Source organism: Scylla paramamosain, chromosome 11, assembly GCF_035594125.1.
Source record: "Scylla paramamosain isolate STU-SP2022 chromosome 11, ASM3559412v1, whole genome shotgun sequence".
In the NCBI taxonomy this organism is placed as follows: Eukaryota; Metazoa; Arthropoda; class Malacostraca; order Decapoda; family Portunidae; genus Scylla; species Scylla paramamosain.
Genome location: NC_087161.1, coordinates 19,419,692 through 19,438,522, shown reverse-complemented (window position 1 = coordinate 19,438,522; position 18,831 = coordinate 19,419,692). Strand labels below are relative to the sequence as shown.

At 42.9% G+C, this 18,831-nt stretch overlaps 1 protein-coding gene across 4 annotated transcripts in view; it reads left to right on the top strand.

The window, feature by feature from the left end:
• Positions 1-14,667, top strand: part of LOC135105029 (centrosomal protein of 135 kDa-like) — an 83,160-nt gene extending 68,493 nt beyond the window's left edge. For 3 of the 4 annotated variants that reach the window (XM_064012922.1, XM_064012921.1, XM_064012923.1), the window contains 6 exons: positions 6,166-6,270; positions 6,924-7,077; positions 7,417-7,593; positions 7,933-8,109; positions 8,289-8,468; positions 10,204-14,667. In XM_064012922.1, the coding sequence (XP_063868992.1) occupies positions 6,166-6,270; positions 6,924-7,077; positions 7,417-7,593; positions 7,933-8,109; positions 8,289-8,468; positions 10,204-10,680 (1,270 nt within the window). In that variant the 3' untranslated portion in view covers positions 10,681-14,667. The remainder of the gene's footprint in view (positions 1-6,165; positions 6,271-6,923; positions 7,078-7,416; positions 7,594-7,932; positions 8,110-8,288; positions 8,469-10,203) is intronic. The other variant, XR_010270673.1, reaches the window with a different exon arrangement.
• Positions 14,668-18,831: the final 4,164 nt, after the last annotated feature.

Sequence of the window (18,831 nt, the reverse complement as noted above, 5' to 3'; positions counted from 1 at the left end):
TGAGACATCTTTCTCGCTAAAAACTACAAAATCTATTTTTTTTATACCTTTCTTTCTTGTAGATACTTTTAAAGACTACATATATTGCTTTTAGTGCTTTAAATTGTTGGATATCGCAGTGAAAGGGTTAACAGGACAAACACTCTTGAGAACCTGGCTAACCAAATCATCTCTGTGGCCTTTGAAAATATCTGAGGTGAGAGAGCAAAGCAGTTCTTAATACCGGCCAATGAGTAATCCGGTGCGGACTCATAGTTAATGGAGTACTGAGTCAGGTGGGGGCAGATCAATGATGGACTTGGGGGTTATCGGAATAGTGAGTTGCTCCTGGTTCTCGGTAAAGGCTCCTGCAATAAATAGTACATTTCCCTCTTGACTCTACTTTCGGTGGCTACTGTTCTGTGCTTCCCTTGCAACGCTCGCCTTTTTATTCTCCTGTATTTATTTTCTATTTTTTTTATCGTCTATTTTCTTTTCTATTTTCTTGCATTTTCTTTTTCCGTTTTTCTTCCAATTTGTTTTCCTTCTTCAATTTCCTTCCATTTTCTTCCAGTTTTTTTTTTCTATATTTCTTCTCTTTCGTTTAATTTCCTTCTATTTTCCTTTCAATTATCTTACATTCTCTTTCATCCTTTTATTATAATTTTCTTCCATTTTCTTTCCTATTCCCTTCCATTATCTTCCATTTTCATCCACTTACCACAAATTTCTTTTCCAGTTTCGTATTTTGCCCTGTGTTCGTCCATTCTCTTCAACAGCCACCTCGCCATAACCCAACACCCCACTCCCCATTGTGTCATGTAACTCTAGCAGGGAAGCAGGAAGGAGTCAAGGCAGGAATCACCCCGTGCTAATCGAGGCGCGTATAGGCAGATGCCATCGGTGTGGCGGTGTTGGACAAGCTATTAAGCGTCACTGATGGTTGATAGGGAATTAAGCCACACTACCCGCCGACGTGTTATTACTGCAGGGAGGAGCGGAGGCGTGGTGGTAATGGTGGTGGTGGTGGTGGGGGTGCCTCGCCCTTCCCTTGCTTGCCGCTCGCCTTGAAGTGAGCAAGCCGTGTGTGGTTTTGCAGCTGTAATGCTTACGTGTGTGTGTGTGTGTGTGTGTGTGTGTGTGTGTGTGTGTGTGTGTGTGTGTGTGTGTTCTGTCTACAGGGGGGAGCGAGTTTACAAGTTGTTGTTATTATTATTATTATTATTATTATTATTTTTATTTTTATTATTATTATTATTATTATTATTGTTGTTGTTGTTGTTGTTGTTGTTTTACTGCTACTACTACTACTACTACTACTACTACAACTGCTATCACTACTACTACTACTACTATTACTATACTATTACTACTACTACTACTACTACTACTACTACTACTACTATTACTACTACCACCACCACCACCACCACACAGTCACTACAAATACTACTTCACTACTCTTACTTATATCAAACAGCGTCGTACCTACCTTATCTCACACAGCCTTATAAGATTCAAGACCGCCACAACAAGAAGCCAGCACGGGATAACAACCATGACGTCACCTGTTCACGTCCTCCTCTGTAACCAAATGATTGAAACTTAATGACCGGGTTACTATTATTATCATCATCATCGACGCGTGCCACATTTCATCACGCCCTGCACGTTATTATCTCTTTGTGAGGCTGCCAGCGGTGTGTTTGAGGCGCTGTTTATTAGTCGGGGCGTGATGTGCCTTGCTGATTGGTGGTGGTGGTGGTGGTGGTGGTGGTGGTGGTGGTGGTGGTGGTGAAAGGTGAGGATGTACTAAGTTCTTGATTGATCGACAGATACTTTTATGATAATGACTCTCTCTCTCTCTCTCTCTCTCTCTCTCTCTCTCTCTCTCTCTCTCTCTCTCTCTCTCTCTCTCTCTCTCTCTCTCTCTCTCTCTCTCTCTCTCTCGTCATGGGTGGTGGTGATGGTGGGGAAAGCAAGTATTACTGTTTCATCACTAAGTAACTAATAGGTGTTTGTAATTCTCTCTCTCTCTCTCTCTCTCTCTCTCTCTCTCTCTCTCTCTCTCTCTCTCTCTCTCTCTCTCTCTCTCTCTCTCTCTCTCTCTCTCCTGCGTGCGTCACACATCCTAATTTACGGATTTCAATGGGAAACCTCCGGTGTGTGTGTGTGTGTGTGTGTGTGTGTGTGTGTGTGTGTGTGTGTGTGTGCGCGAGTGTGTGTATACGCTCGTGTGCAAATGTGCGATTTTCTCTTATTTTCTCTTTTACTCCGTAGGAAAACAAATCGGGATGTAATTCTCTCTCTCTCTCTCTCTCTCTCTCTCTCTCTCTCTCTCTCTCTCTCTCTCTCTCTCTCTCTCTCTCTCTCTCTCTCTCTCTCTCTCTCTCTCACTGTTCCCCTCTCTCTCTCTCTCTCTCTCTCTCTCTCTCTCTCTCTCTCTCTCTCTCTCTCTCTCTCTCTCTCTCTCTCTCTCTCTCTCTCACTGCTCCCCTCCCTTCCCACACACACGCTCACGCACACTTTCTCGCCTTAAGGAATGTCGCCTTTACTCCCACGCTTACACGAGAGCCTGTATTCTCTCTCTCTCTCTCTCTCTCTCTCTCTCTCTCTCTCTCTCTCTCTCTCTCTCTCTCTCTCTCTCTCTCTCTCTCTCTCTCTCTCTCTCTCTCTCTCGTTTTTCATGCTTTTACTGTTTCTTCGTCCAATTTTTTCTAATATCGTATGTGTGTGTGTGTGTGTGTGTGTGTGTGTGTGTGTGTGTGTGTGTGTGTGTGTGTGTGTGTGTGTTAATGATAATAGAAGCGTTTCTCTTCTTTTCCTAATAACATATAAATATCCGAGTGTTTGCGCTGTCTTCTACTTTCCCTTTCTTCCCCTTCCCTCTTGATGTTTTCATTGTATGTTTATTATTATTATTTATTCTTCTGGTTTATTCTTTTTTTTTTCGTTCTTTGAGTTGATCTTCCTCTTTTATTTTCTTTACTACATTCTGTTTTGTGGTCTATCTTCGTTTTTTCTTCATTTCTCTCACCTTGATTTTTTTTCTTTTTTTCCGTTTGTCTATCATCACATTCGCTGCTTACCAAATCCCTCTCTATTTCAAGTTTTTAACCTGTCTCCTTTCCTCTTTCCCTCGTTCATTCTTTCCCTTTCCTTTCCTCTCTCCTTCTCCTCCAGGCTGGCATACATACTGACTTCCTTTATTGTTTTCTTCCATCATGTAGCTTCTCCATTTCTCCCTTCCCTCCCTCCCTCCCTCATTCGCTCCCTTCTCTTCACTTCTCCCTTCCCTCCTTCCCTCCCTCCTTCGTTCTCTTCTCTTCACTTCTCACTTCCCTCCTTCCCTCCCATCTGTTCTTCACTTCTCCCGTCCCTCCTCCCCTCTCTTCTCTTTCCTCCTTCTCTCCCTCCTTCCCTCCAGGCTGGCGTGAGTATTATCTCCAGTAGGTCACGTGATGTATGCGGCTGACTGGTATTCTCTCACTCTCACCACCACCACCACCGCCACCTGCGCTACCATCTACAACACCTTGACCACCACCACCATCACCATCTGCACTTGTTCGTTGCTCCACCACCTTGACCACCACTACCATTACCATCACCACCACCATCATCACCATCACCAACACCGGGAAATAACAAATGCATTACTGGGGGGAGAGAGAGAGAGAGAGAGAGAGAGAGAGAGAGAGAGAGAGAGAGAGAGAGAGAGAGAGAGAGAGAGAGAGAGAGTAGTTTTGATATTGAATCCACAGATATTTTCAGTGTTCTTTTTTTCTTTTCTTTTCTCCTTTTCTTTTGTCGTGTTTTTCCAGGAGATTTTCGAAGTTTAGCAATCCTCCTCCTCCTCCTCCTCCTCCTCCTCCTCCTCCTCCTCCTCCTCCTCCTCCTCCTCCTCCTCCTCCTCCTCCTCCTCCTCCTCCTCCTCCTCCTCCTCCTCCTCCTACTACTACCACTACTACTACTACTAGTACTACTACTACTACTACTACTACTACTACTACTACTACTACTACTATAATAACAACAATAACTACTACTATTGCAATAGCAATAACTAACACTACTACTACTATTACAACAACAATAACTACTACTACTACTACTACTACTACTACTATTGCAACATCGATAACTACTACTACTACTACTGCTATTGCAACAACAATAACTACTACTACTATTGCAACAACAATAACTACTACCACTACTATTGCAAAAACAATTACTACTACTACTACTATTATTACAACAACAGTTACTGCTACTGCTGCTACTATTACAACAATAACTACTACTACTACTACTGCTACTACTACTACTACTACTACTACTGCTACTACTACTACTACTACTACTACTACTACTGCTGCTGCTGCTGCTGCTGCTGCTGCTGCTGCTGCTGCTGCTGCTTCTGCTGCTGCTATTACAACAACAATTACTACTACTACTACTACTACTACTACTATTACAACAACAATAACTTCTACTACTACTATTTATATTACAAGAACAATAACTACTACTACTACTACTACTACTACTACTGCTACTACTACTATTACAACAACAACAATAACTACTACCACTACTACTATTACAACAATAACTACTACTTCTACTACTACTACTACTACTACTATTACAACAGCAACAACAACAACAACAACTGCTACTACTACTACTACTACTACTACTACTACTACTACTACCATCTCGAGCATCTGCAACACTACCTCCAAGATCTTCACCACCACCACCGCCACCACGTCGCTAATTATTTCCCTAACAAAGCTAAGGCCACTTTCCCTGCCTACTGTTGCCTACATTGTCAAGAAAATTAAGTCCAAAGGTGAAATTACATTACATAGCACGAATTTGATCCTGGTCTTATTCTCTCTCTCTCTCTCTCTCTCTCTCTCTCTCTCTCTCTCTCTCTCTCTCTCTCTCTCTCTCTCTCTCTCTCTCTCTCTCTCTCCTTTTAAACTGTTGTATTTATCTTGTTGGATTTGTTTACGTACATATTGTAAGGGTTTAAGGGGACGCTGAGAGAGAGAGAGAGAGAGAGAGAGAGAGAGAGAGAGAGAGAGAGAGAGAGAGAGAGAGAGAGAGAGAGAGTTTCTCTCACTGTAGCTACTAGTTTGCTTTCTCGTAGTTCTATTTATTTTTTTATTCTTTTATTTGTTTATTACCGATGGAGTCACGTTCTCGCACGATTTTTTTTTATTATTATTATTTATTCAAGAGACAATGGATCATGTCCACGCCGTCAATCTCTCTCTCTCTCTCTCTCTCTCTCTCTCTCTCTCTCTCTCTCTCTCTCTCTCTCTCTCTCTCTCTCTCTCTCTCTCTCTCTCTATCTATCTATCTATCTATCTATCTATCTATCTATCTATCTATATATATATATATATATATATATATATATATATATATATATATATATATATATATATATATATATATAGATAGATAGATAGATAGATATAGATATAAAGTGTTTGTGGTAGTTTGTCTTTGTATTCATTCTTGGTTCTTTTCTTTCTTTACTTATAACTAATCCTGTAACTCCTATATCTTCTTACGAATTATGATGTTTGCATTGATTTGCTTTCACTTTTTTCTTTCATTTTCCTCGTAATTTGCAGTACGCAGACACAATGCTTGTATCAGAAGCGTATTTTCTTCATACACCACAGCAACACCTTGCATGCTCTGCCTTCCGTCTTTTCCTTTGTTACCTAAACTGCGCATCACTCCATCACTTCACCTGTGTAACTACGTATCGATCTGTCTACATTGTCTTCCTTTCTTCCACGCGCCCCAGCCAGCGTGACGGGGCTGTGCGCGTAGCGGGTGTGTGTGTGTGTGTGTGTGAGAGAGATGGTGCTCGGGAAAGTGTAGCCTCGGGCGCAGCGTCCCCCATTTGTTTATATAGCATCTCCCGCGGCGGCTGTATTGTCTTGAGAAGTTTCACTGAGAGAGAGAGAGAGAGAGAGAGAGAGAGAGAGAGAGAGAGAGAGAGAGAGAGAGAGAGAATGCATGGTAGGCAGGCGACACATACAAGCCTACTCCGCCGCTTGACTGCCTGGCTGACGTTTTCTATACGGTTTGAAGAACGCAGTGATTTGATCCCATTTTCTATGTGTACGCCTAACGCTTCTCTCCTTTCCCCAGGGCGGCGGTGTCAGCAGCGACGGCGGCGGAGCGGCGCGGCGACAGGTTGCAGCAGGACCTGGTGGCCACGACCCAGGCAAGAGATGCAGCCAACAAGGAGATACGGTGTGTGTGTGTGTGTGTGGGTGGGGGGAAGGAACGATTATAATAATAATAATAATAATAATAATAATAATAATAATAATAATAATAATAATAATACATTTAATCGTATAAAAATAGGTCTTTCAAGTTTGATGAAGTTAGATTTTGAAAAAAAAAAAGGTAAGAAATAATTGGTTCTCAAATAGTGGTAGACCTGGTAATGAAGTTTTTAGTGTCGAGTCATTATGGAGCTTTTAAAGATCAAAAGAACTTATGGATAATGATAATGGATAGAAATGAGTAGTACACATACAGGTACTGCTACGCTTAGACCTGACGGCATCTTGCAGCCTCCCTTATTTTCGTATGTTCTTTTGTGTGTGATTTTGGGGAGGATATTTTTCTGTATTAGTTGGGGATGTTACAGTGTTCTTCTTCTGATAGAAGTTTAAAGAATACCTCAGCTCTTTTGTGGGTAACTTCGAAAGATTGCATTGATATTTTCTTCCTTAGATTTATTGATGAATATTGCCAGACCAACATTTTCTCCTCTCTCCTTACTTCTCAAATCACCATCTTATTTTCTTTTCTTTCACCTCTCACATCACCATCTTATTTCCTTTCTGCTCATCTCTCACATCACCCTCTCATCCCCCTCCCTCTTCCCCCACCAGGCGGCTGCACAAGGAGCTGATGGGGCTGACACAGGAGCACAAGTCTCTGCGAGAGGAGCTGAACAAGTGCATCACATCCAAGGACAATTTCAAGAAGAAGGCGCAGGAGTACTGCCGCACCCTGGAGGAGATGACCCACATGATGGCCTCCAAGGTCAGTCTGAGCTCCACAAGGGAAGGTAGTGCTCTAATCTGGCTACACTAACCAGGACCTGTATCTCAAAGCACTTGGGACTCATAAGGACTATTTTTAAAGGTCACTCATAATTACTTGTACTAACTTGGAATTGTTAACAAAAAGAATGTGTGAGGTGCAGTATCATTTCATATTTGTCACTATACACATGTCTTTGCCACTTGAGCCATGACAGTTGCTGATTCAGGTGGAGTCTTGTAACCTTGTTCAAGCTTCACTGTCCTGCCATTATGCTCTCATTTATGCATTGATGCCCAAGCTGTGTGATTTTTGCCTTATGTTCCCTTTCTTTTGCAGGATTGTGACCAGGCAGCTCTCAGAAAGCAGTATTTGAGCCTAAAGGAGACAGTGTCCTCCCTCAACTCCCTCAATGCATCCCTGGAGGAGGCAGCCACAACCCGTCAGCAGGAGGTGGACAAGATGGAGGAGCTGATGACCAAGTTCAAGGAAGAGAGGGAGCAGCTCATCTCTCAGGTGGGTGGGATGGGTGCTCAGTGTACAAGAGGGAATAAGAAGAAATCATCACCTGAAGGCAAAAGATACATAATGCTTCTTCATGTACAAAATAAAATAGGCAAGAATAGCAAGCTAAGCTGCTCTTAACTCTATATGAATTTAAGTAAGAAAGAGAAGTTATACTCAAATCTGTAGTCAGCATAAGGTACTCAACTGCTCTCAGTATATATCATTAAAGAAGGTAGGCAAAATTTACTCTAATGCAAGCAGGCTGAACTAATCAATCATTCATTTTAAATACATAAACTATATATATATATCATGAAGAGTAACTGAACCTCTCCTTTGTGGCAACAGATAATGGAGGCCAGCCAGAGGAGTGACCAGCTGGAGGAGGAGTGCCGCAAGCTGGAGCAGGAGAAATACCAAGTGGAGAAGGACCTCCTCACCACCCGGGACATGGCTCACAAGTTGGATATGCGGCGGGGACAGGCAGAGTCTGAGGTGGCAAGGCTCTCAGCAGCTCTTCAGAAGGTAAGGAGTGGATAATACAGCAACAAACAAGTCTTACATTTTGTGATTTAAATTTTATGTTATGCGGAACAAAACAGACATGAACCTGTAAATGCCCGTGTATTGAGTGTGATACTGATGACAGTGAAGGGGAAGCAGGCCATGTGGTGTAGCCTGGTAATGGACATGGTTTGATACAGGTGGAGGAGGAGCGGCGTGGACTGGAGCAGCAGGTGGAGATGCTGGCAGGGCAGCTGAGTGGAGAGCGGTCAGCAGTGCGGTCCCTGGAGGAGACCCTGAACCAAAAGCGACGCACTGAGTGGTCGTCAGAATCCACCATCAAGCAACTGCAGGTGGAGAAGAGTCAGATGCAGCGCAAGGTGAGGCACCCACCAGCTGGTGTGGTGCCACATGTGGACACCAGCACAGTTTGGGCAGATGCATCTGCACTGACATGCTGTGGTGCTACTTCTATTTATCTGTTCATTTATTTATTCATTTATTTATTTCTGCATACTTGACTTTTTACACACTCATGATTACGAGGTGTGTCATTAAAGTTCCAGGACTGGTGTCCTAAAAGATGAATTTCAAACCCAAGCCACAAACCACCATATTTCCCCTTCAAAGTAATCCTTCTGGAGTATACAACTGCGCTCCCAACCCTCTACAGTCACTAATCTTTTTCTTACGTGCTTTTAAAATCATGTCCTCTGTTGCAGGTCGTTTAACAATGAGCGCTGAACAGCGAACAAACTTGAAGTTTTTGGTGCAGTTGGGGAAAACGCCGTCAGAAGCACTGGGTATGCTGCAAAAAGTGTACGGGGATGAGACAATGTCACGCTCACGTGTTTTTGAGTGGTGCAAGAGGTTCAAAGAGGGCCGGGAGGACGTGGAAGATGACCCCAGGAGTGGAAGACCCTCAACGAGCAGGAATGAGGCCAATGTTGAGCGTGTCAAGCAGATGGTGCGTGACGATCGTCGGTTGACTGTTCGAAAGATCGCAGATGAGCTTGGCATGAACCACAACAGCGTGTGGAAGATTATCACTGAAGATCTGGGCATGCGGAAAGTCTGTGCGAAGATGGTGCCGAGACTCCTGAACGATGACCAGAAGGGACGACGCATGCAGGTGTGTCAGGACATCCTCGAGCGTCTGGAAACTGAACCAGACTTGCTCAGGAGAGTCATCACCGGCGATGAGTCCTGGGTATTTGAGTACGACCCGGAGACCAAACGCCAGAGCCTTCAATGGAAGAGTCCGGCGTCGCCACGGCCGAAGAAAGCAAGGCAGTCCAGGTCCAGCTTCAAGGTCATGTTGATCGCTTTCTTCGATGTGAGGGGCATCGTCCACTGCGAGTTCTTGCCACAGGGCCAGACAGTCAACCAACATGTGTACAAAGAAGTACTGCGGCGTCTGCTTCGTGCAGTGCGCGAGAAGAGGCGGGAGTTGTGGCAGGGCAACTCGTGGCTGCTTCACCACGACAATGCGCCTGCTCACAATGCCCTGAGCATCAGAGAGTTCTTGGCCAAGAAGAACATCGCCGTGCTGGAGCAACCGCCCTACTCACCTGACCTCGCTCCGTGCGACTTCTTCCTCTTCCCCAAGCTCAAGGAGGTCATGAAGGGGACCCGTTTTGATGATGCGGACGACATCAAAAAGGCCGTGACGACGGAGCTGAGGAGCATCCCGCAAGAATCCTTCCAGCAGTGCATGCAAGCCTGGCAGAGAAGGATGGACAAGTGCATGCGGTGCCAGGGGGATTACTTCGAAGGAGATAACCTATAGTTTGTAGCCTGGATGTGAAATAAAACTTGTGTGGCACCAGTCCTGGAACTTTAATGACACACCTCGTATATCTAAGAATGCAATAAAAACATAAAGTGAGTATGTGAGAATGTTCTAGTAATAATGTATACCAAAAATATTTAAATCAGTCAGGATACAAGTAAGTGACTGTGTGATTAATTACTTGATTTTATTTGTATGATTTTCCTGTGAAATGCATCATGAACCTTGACAGATCTAATAGATCTAATGTATGATTTAGAAAATGGCACATGAAAGATCAAACATTTTAATTTCACTTGTATCCGTGTCTCCTCACCTCACAGATCTCAGAGTTGGAAGTCCAGCTGGAGGACGAGATGCGGGAGAGCAAGCGTCTCCGCTCACAGGCAGCAGAGCTAGAGGCCGAGCTGGAGCGGCGGAAGCGGGAACTGACAGACGAGCGGTTTGAGCGGGAGCGGACCAGCCAGGAGCTGCGGCGGGTACAGAGATTCCAAAATGTTAGCCGAGCGCTGGATGCCCTGGACAGTGGGTCCCCAGCCCCCACCCAGGGTACAGGACTCCCTCGGGTGACCCTCACGCCATCCCCCCTCACCCTCCATCCCAGCAGTGCAGTGGGTCAGAGTCCCCTCCACCTGGCCCCGCCCAGCAAGAGGAGCAGGGCGGGGCGGCCCGTGCCCCTTCTGTCCCTCTCCATTCCTCCTCCTCAGACACTGGCCTGGAGAGGAGTCAGGCAGTGTCCAGTAGCTCAGACTCCCACCATGAGCCCTGGCGCCTGGCCTTCGGGAGCAGGGGCCGGGTGAGGCAGCCTCCCTCGGCCAGCCAGGAGAGTGTGTCCCATCCTCCTTCTTCACACAGGGCCACCTCCTCACCCCTGAGGGAGACACCCATCCCCTCAGCAGCAGCATCCAGCCTCCCATCTCACTCCCGGGCAGAGGCCAGCCCTGTGTCCTCCTCTGGCACCCACCCCATCAGAAAGGGACCTTCATTCTCACAGATCACAACTTCCTCCCCTTGTTCACCCCGGCCTGGGACCACCACCACTGATCACTCTTCCATGGGCCCCTCCCCTGCTTCCTCTCAGGCTCCCTTGCCCAGTGTGCGCCCCAAGGAAAAGGGTCACCAACACGGCTCCAGCCACAGTGATCCAAACTCTTCATGATCATTCCATTAACTTGTCTAATAATTGTTAATTTGCTGCTTCTTTCAGGGGATGGTCTTCCCACCATCCTTCCATGGCTGTCCCCCATTCACTTCCCTTCCATTCCCTTGTCCCTGTCCCCTCCCTGCACTGTACAAGTAATACATCAAGCTTGTATGCACACATACCTCTGCCTGCCACCACCAAGGTATGTGTGTGCATCTTTTTATGTACACTCTGTAGAACATTTATGTCTATCCATCTGTTTCTCATGGAAAGTGTTCTGTCCAACTGTACAAAGTGTTCTGGTGTCACACTGTATGTATGTGCATACCTCATATCACAGTAGTGTGTGCACGTGTGTGTACACTTGGTTTCATTCACCTGTGTGTAGAACCATGACTTCTGTCTGTCTGTCTGCTTTTCATAATCTTGTAGGTTTCCTTCAGTCACATAAACAAGAAACATTCCCTCTCTCCTAAATGCTACATCTACATCAACAACAGCAACTCAAACACAACAATAACAGCAGCACCAACAATACTAGCCACACAAACACAGACATCCCTTCCCTAGTGCTGTGCCCGCTAGTAGTGGCCTTGGGTAGAGCATTTGGCTCACACAAGTACTGTTACATTAATGAATCTCTATTTCCCTGTGCCTTGAGTATATTGAAATGGTAATGTTAGTACTATCCTCATATGAAGGTGTTCAGTTTTGTAAAGTTGGATTCCCTTCATGTTTATGCACTTGTAGGTGAGTAATGCATATATTTATGGATGACTATGTTCTATGTGTATATCAAGAACTGCAGCTTTATATTTTATATTTTCGTGATCACTTTATTTCAGTATTATAATTAAATGTATTTTAAGCCTCACCATTGTGTATAATCATGAGACAATTGTTCTTTCTTCTTCCAGGAATGTTTTGATCCCTTCCAAAGGAGTGTTGCAATGACTACTTTTTTCATGCTTAGTTTATTTTACTTGATAAGAAATCACATCATTATATTATTCTATCTTTTCTATGATCAAATTTGCTCTTGTAAGGCCATTATTTCTATTCTTCCTTTTTGTGAATCTTTTTACCCATAAAAAGGATTGTTGCAGTCACAGAACTTCCTTTCTATGCTTTTTTAATTTTATCTGATGAAAAAATCTCATCATTACGTTATTCCATCTTTTCTAGGTTCGAATTTCGCTCTTGTAAGACCAACAGACCATCTTACTGTGAGCCAACACACACATCTCCAGCTTGTCTGTGGCATAACCATTGTCTGTCATGGAGTAGTAGGTGAGGCAAGGTAAATACAATGATAAGATCTATATCCATTAGTTATCCCTTGAAGGAATGAGTCAGGTGGTGTGTGAATGTCTACTTTGGCTATAGCTTTATATAATCAAAAGATAGGCTCAATTTTTATAGATATCTCAGAATTGTAGAATGCACTTTTTTTTGTGTCTGTGTAGGCATTTGCAATAATATTTATCTTTCTTTTATGTATTGCTATCAGAATTATCAGTGTGTACTATATCTCAGTATCCATTTCTTTTATAAGAGTTGATCCTAATATTTTTTCTTCCAAGTCTGGTATGTAAAGTGTAAGGTCTGGTTAGGTAAGGGCTGCTGGGGTTGTGTAGTTGCAATACATAGTAGATGGGAAGAGAGTGGACACAGAATGGGAAATGTGAAGGGTAGACTCATTGACAAGGACAATAGGTATGGGAAGAGTATTGGGTGTACACTTGTGATACTGATATTACATACTGATGTGATGAGGAGTTACAGTTACACAAAGAGGATAAGCAAGTGATGAGATATACGTAGGTGAACAATTGCACGTAAGGAGGATATTTTTAGTGATAGAGTTCATTCATAAATGTTGATGTGTATGTGTTTAGAAAGCTGAGTGACTACATTGGTTCTGTGTGCAAACAGGTCGTCACTCAGCACACGAGGCTACTGTTAAAAGAGTGTGCCTTTGTTTCAATGTAAACAGTTCCTGGAATACATAAACAACTCCTGATACTTGACAAGTCCTTGAAGACCATGTATGAAGACTTAACATATAATGTGCAGGTGTTTCCACAGTTGTGCCACTAATCAGGGATTCAAACAATGGACCAGCTCCCCCTCAGCATACAGTATTCCCTCTATATATTAGACTTAATACACAAGACTTGTATCCTGTATGCTGCTCATGAATATCTACAGAAGAGATGTCTTACAGTTAGCAGATTTAATGTTCTGGAAATATTCCATTCATGTTGATATTTCTGTCGAAATTACTTCAATAAGAGTACAAGCTTTGCTTTTCATTAATGGCAGCATGTGTGTTCGGTCTGTCCTCGGACGTCAGAGGAGTGGCGTTGACCTTTCATGCTACGTGTGCTAATTGATTGATGTTTTTGTGGGAAAGCAAGGAGTTCATATAGTGCTACAGGAGATGAGCCAACCATGTGTAGGCACAACTAAGCAGATAAAAAAAAAAAAAAAGAGAAGATAGTTTCATAACACTTATCACTGATGAACATTACTGGTGCATCAAAAATCTTTAAGAAGAAGCATTCCATTTGGAAACATTTATCTTGTGTTTTCTTGCTGTGTTAAAAGGATTGTGTAGCTCTTCATCAGTTGTCATCAGCATCTCTAATGAGTCAGCTATGTGGTAAGATTCCAGACTACAGAGTAGCATCTAATCATTGAACTATTGGTTAGATGTTGCTTTGTTCCAATTAAAAGGAGGCCCATGGAGGTATCCTGCTCTCCCTCTGTTGTCTCAGTCTCATAGATTGTAGTGTTTTGCTGATACCCTTTAATGAAATCTGAGTTTTGGAACCTGAAATAATCTGAAGCTCCTTGGACTCCAAAGAAGGCTCACACAAAAAGCTGTTAAATTTTGTCTTGCCTTCATTGTATTACAGGCAGACATTTCCCTTTCCCTTATTTATGTAGATTAACTGCTGCAGCCACCATAGGATCACTGGCCTGAAAACCTCCACAGCAGTTCACAGTTGCTGTGCTCCCCAACCCAAGACAAAATTTTACACCCAAGATTGAAATGGATGCCTTGTAGACTTTTGACCCAATGTGTCGGTCATCTCAAGTCCTGCCATGAGTAGTTTCCCTCCCAGATTTAGCTGCAGATGTGTGCACCAAGACTAGTGATTGTTGAAACATGAGTGACTTAAAAGTTAATCTTAACAATCATATAAGGTAACCATGACTCATTCCAGAGAAAATTTTTGCAATTTGTAATATGTGGTAGTTGACATTCATACAGTTTATGTTCTTAAAATAGCCCTCCTGAAATACAATGGACTGTGGACTCTCCTGAACCTCTCACACACACACACACACACACACACACACACACACACACACACACACACACACACACACACACACACACACACACACACACACACATTCCAGGATCCAAAGAACGCACAAAGTCATCTGACTGGAATACGTATTACATACTTCTTCAGTGTAGATAGAGCAGACTTTTAATGCTTTGACAAAAAAACCTTGATGGAAAGGTGATTAAATTTTGTACTGCTGTCCATAAGATAGTCTGCAAGATTCATCACTGATAATATATTTTTGTAACTAGAGAACATTGTGAAAGATTTTTTTTGTAAAAGTGTATTTTCATTCCTTCCTCTGTAGTGTAAGGAAATTAATCTAAGAGACTTTTATACCCACGTTGGGTTATTCATACAAATACCTACAAACTGACCAGAATGTGAGATAAATTTGTAGCCATGAGAGACATTAGCCGGGAATTGAACACTTGACCATGTTAGCCATTAGGTGTCGGAAATAATTCGTGCATACCTTTGGCCACTTGAAGATATAATGGTGTTTGTAGACTGTGAGTGTGTGTAACTTTTCTTTCTCATTATCCTTTTCCTTAATTCTAACAACCCCACCACTACCACCTTTACCTTGTGTTAGAGGTAGTGATGATGATAGTGGTGGTGGTGGTTGTGATAATAGTCAAGTTCGATGACGCAAGATGATGGATGGGAGTGGTGGTGGTGGTGATGGTGATGGTGGTGGAGTGTGAGAGCAAGATCATAACTAGGCATGAGAGAACAGTACCGGGGCTGATATGAATAATGTTAATGATGATGGTGGTGAGAAAGAGCTTAGATAAGAACAAGGAAGAGTGAGTGAGTGAATGGACTATAAGTGGGATGAGAGGGAGGGAGATGCGCACATGAGATCCAGCGAGGGGTACTGTTATCAAGTAGGCAGGTGAGGGTGACCAACACACCTGGGATACAGAAGTACCTGGTAAAACAGTGATGTCAGCATAATTGAGATGCCCACCTGGATATTTCAAGGGCGACATCGTATATCTTGGGTAGATGTTGCGTGGGTATCAATGGGTGGGTTTGCGCGGCTGGCTGAGGTTACTGGCAAAGTAACCTCAGCCAAAAACGGAGGGGAGCTCAGCCACTTTGCATCCCACAGTTTCCCTTAAAATGTTTTCAGTGTTAAGCTGTCGTTTCTCCGGATTAGAGTATGATGTTACATTGATGCATTAACTGAATGAGGTAACGACTCTCTCTCTCTCTCTCTCTCTCTCTCTCTCTCTCTCTCTCTCTCTCTCTCTCTCTCTCTCTCTCTCTCTCTCTCTCTCTCTCTCTCTGTAGTGAGGGTCTGTAGGTGCTTAAGATGCAGTACTGAGTAAAGGCGTTTGTCCGTTCTCCCCCTTCTTGCTTTACTCATTCAGGTTGCGTTCTCTCTCTCTCTCTCTCTCTCTCTCTCTCTCTCTCTCTCTCTCTCTCTCTCTCTCTCTCTCTCTCTCTCTCTCTCTCTCTCTCTCTCTCTTTCTTTCTTTCTTTCTTTCTTTCTTTCTTTCTTTCTCTCTCTCTCTCTCTCTCTCTCTCTCTCTCTCTCTCTCTCTCTCTCTCTCTCTCTCTCTCTCTCTCTCTCTCTCTCTCTCTCTCTCTCTCTCTCTCTCTCTCTCAGTAATTGTAGACTGTTAACTCAACCACTATTGAATCCAGATTCCGTGTGTGTGTGTGTGTGTGTGTGTGTGTGTGTGTGTGTGTGTGTGTGTGTGTGTGTGTGTGTGTGTGTGTGTGTTTGCGTGTTTTCATGTGCATGTGCGTGCCTCAGCATCTGTATGTCCATGTTTGCAGGGTCGTTGGCAAGGAAGCAAAGACCTTTATATACTATCCTTGAAAGAAATAATACGGATTTCTCTCTCTCTCTCTCTCTCTCTCTCTCTCTCTCTCTCTCTCTCTCTCTCTCTCTCTCTCTCTCTCTCTCTCTCTCTCTCTCTCTCTCTCTCTCTCTCTCTCCCCCCCCCGGGGACGTGTGCTACATACATTAATTCTGTATGTCTTTCCTCTGGGCCAATCAATATTCAACCTAACCTCTCACTCAATGACGCGGGAAGGTTACAATTCAAACCAGGTCACGTTATCTCTCTCTCTCTCTCTCTCTCTCTCTCTCTCTCTCTCTCTCTCTCTCTCTCTCTCTCTCTCTCTCTCTCTCTCTCTCTCTCTCTCTCTCTCTCTCTGCTTTCGTGGTCAGTTCTAGCCAGTTCTGCTTGGTGCTTGTGACGCTTGTAAGGCCACGTGTTGCCATGTAAGAGATCTTGTTTAGATATTCTCTTAATACTCTGGACTTTATTGGCACCTCTCGCACTCTCTCCATATCCAACGTTGGCCCCCTTTTTGTCTAAGTTTCAGATTATTCATCTAATATAACCACACCTAGGAGAGCTTTGGTGTCACGCTGGCTTGGTGCTTGAAATCCACATCATTCTATTCAAGTTTATTTATTTATTTTATTTATTTATTTTTTTTATTTATTTATTTTTTTTGGCGTATCTTTTACACATCCATAATCAACGCTATTTTTATTTATTTATTTATTTATTTTTTCCCAAGTTCCAAATTATTCACCTATTATAACTGCAACTATAACTTTATTCGCGCTGATTTGATGTTCGAGACGTACATCCTTCCATTCAAATTTATTTCTACCTTCCTTGCGTATCTTTTACACATCCATAACCAATGCTAGCTCCATATTTTTGTCTAAGTTCCAGATTACTCACCTCATGTAACTAAAAGAGCTTTAGTGTCACGTTGGTTTGGTGTTTGAAATCCATGTCATTAATTTCCAGTTTATTTCGACTTTCTTTGGGTATCTCTTACACCTCCGTAATCAACGCTAGGTCCTTTTCCTTTCGTCTAAGTTCCAGATATAACTACAAGAGCTTCAGTGTCACGTTGATGTGGTGTTTGAAATCCATATCATTCTATTCCAGCTTATTTTGATTTTTGCGTATCTTGTACACCCCCATACTCATCTAATATAACTACAAGAGCCTTAATGCCACGCTAGTTTGATGCTTGAAATCCACATAGCTCTATTTCAGTTTGTTTCGTCTTCCTTTGCGCGCCTTGCACACCCATACCCAATGCTAGATCCTCTGTTCAAGCTTGAAAATGCCCCCCTAATAAATCCATGCTATCCCCTCGCTGATGCCACGTTGCCAGCTGCTGGTTTGGTGCCTGTTACCTGTGCAGTTCATTTAAAATCAATCTCTCTTTATTATTGATTCGAATTTCTCTTTCTGTTATTATGTATTTATTTTTTTCTTCTTTTCCAACACGTATTTTATGCTGTCAATAGCCGTCCAATTAAAAACAAAATGTGGTGCGAGTTTATTTGTATTCAAATGCAGTTGTAATTAAATCTATCTGACAAAATTCTCTCTCTCTCTCTCTCTCTCTCTCTCTCTCTCTCTCTCTCTCTCTCTCTCTCTCTCTCTCTCTCTCTCTCTCTCTCTCTCTCTCTCTCTCTCTCTCTCTCTCTCTCTCTCTCTCTCTTCATATAAAGATGAGTGCCAGTACATTTTAATAACGAGTGTCTGCTTTTCAGTTGCATGTTTTCTTTTAACGATCTCTTTACTGATGTGGTAATATAAAGGGCCATATTTCATAATGCGGAGTGTGTGTGTGTGTGTGTGTGTGTGTGTGTGTGTGTGTGTGTGTGTGTATATATATATATATATATATATATATATATATATATATATATATATATATATATATATATATATATATATATATATATATATGTTGTCTGTCTGTCTATTTGTGTGTCCACTTTCCACGAGAAAAATTTGATGATGAAATTTGGTAGGGGTGTCTTCCGTGACGCGGGGAGTGACATAGGCTGTCTTAATTACTTCCAACCCAAAATCGATAGATTATTCAGGCAAACCTGTCACCGTAACCCAATTCTTGATGGCGGCGCCAAGCATTCATTGTTAGCTTGGATTTTTGATGGTGGGGAGAGGTATAAGTGGAGCATTCATTGTCAACTTGGAATTGAATCCCATCAACCTACCGATTTCTTCAGTATGTGGTCGAATTTTCTGTGATACAGTCTCCAACGAATTCATCTTTCAGGTAGGTTTCATCAGTTCACCGATATTATGAATCGTGAACTGAAGTTAACACAATATGCATTTAACTTCAAGAGATTACAGTTTTCTGTGATTTCATATAATTTGTAACATTTTTTCTTCAGGTAATTGAGAAGATGCCACGGATAAAGGTATCCAGTCCTAAAGAGTTCATTCAGGGGAAACATTCTTAACGGCTACCGACAGAGGACATGTACAACAGTAAACGGACGTATATTTTAGCTTCATTATAAAATAAACTTTGGTTAATAGCTTTGCCGAACAAACGACTGACTTAGGGCGATAAACCGTGCTTTGGAGACTCAAATTTTACCCGGGCAACGCCGGGTAATTCTGCTAGTTGTGTGT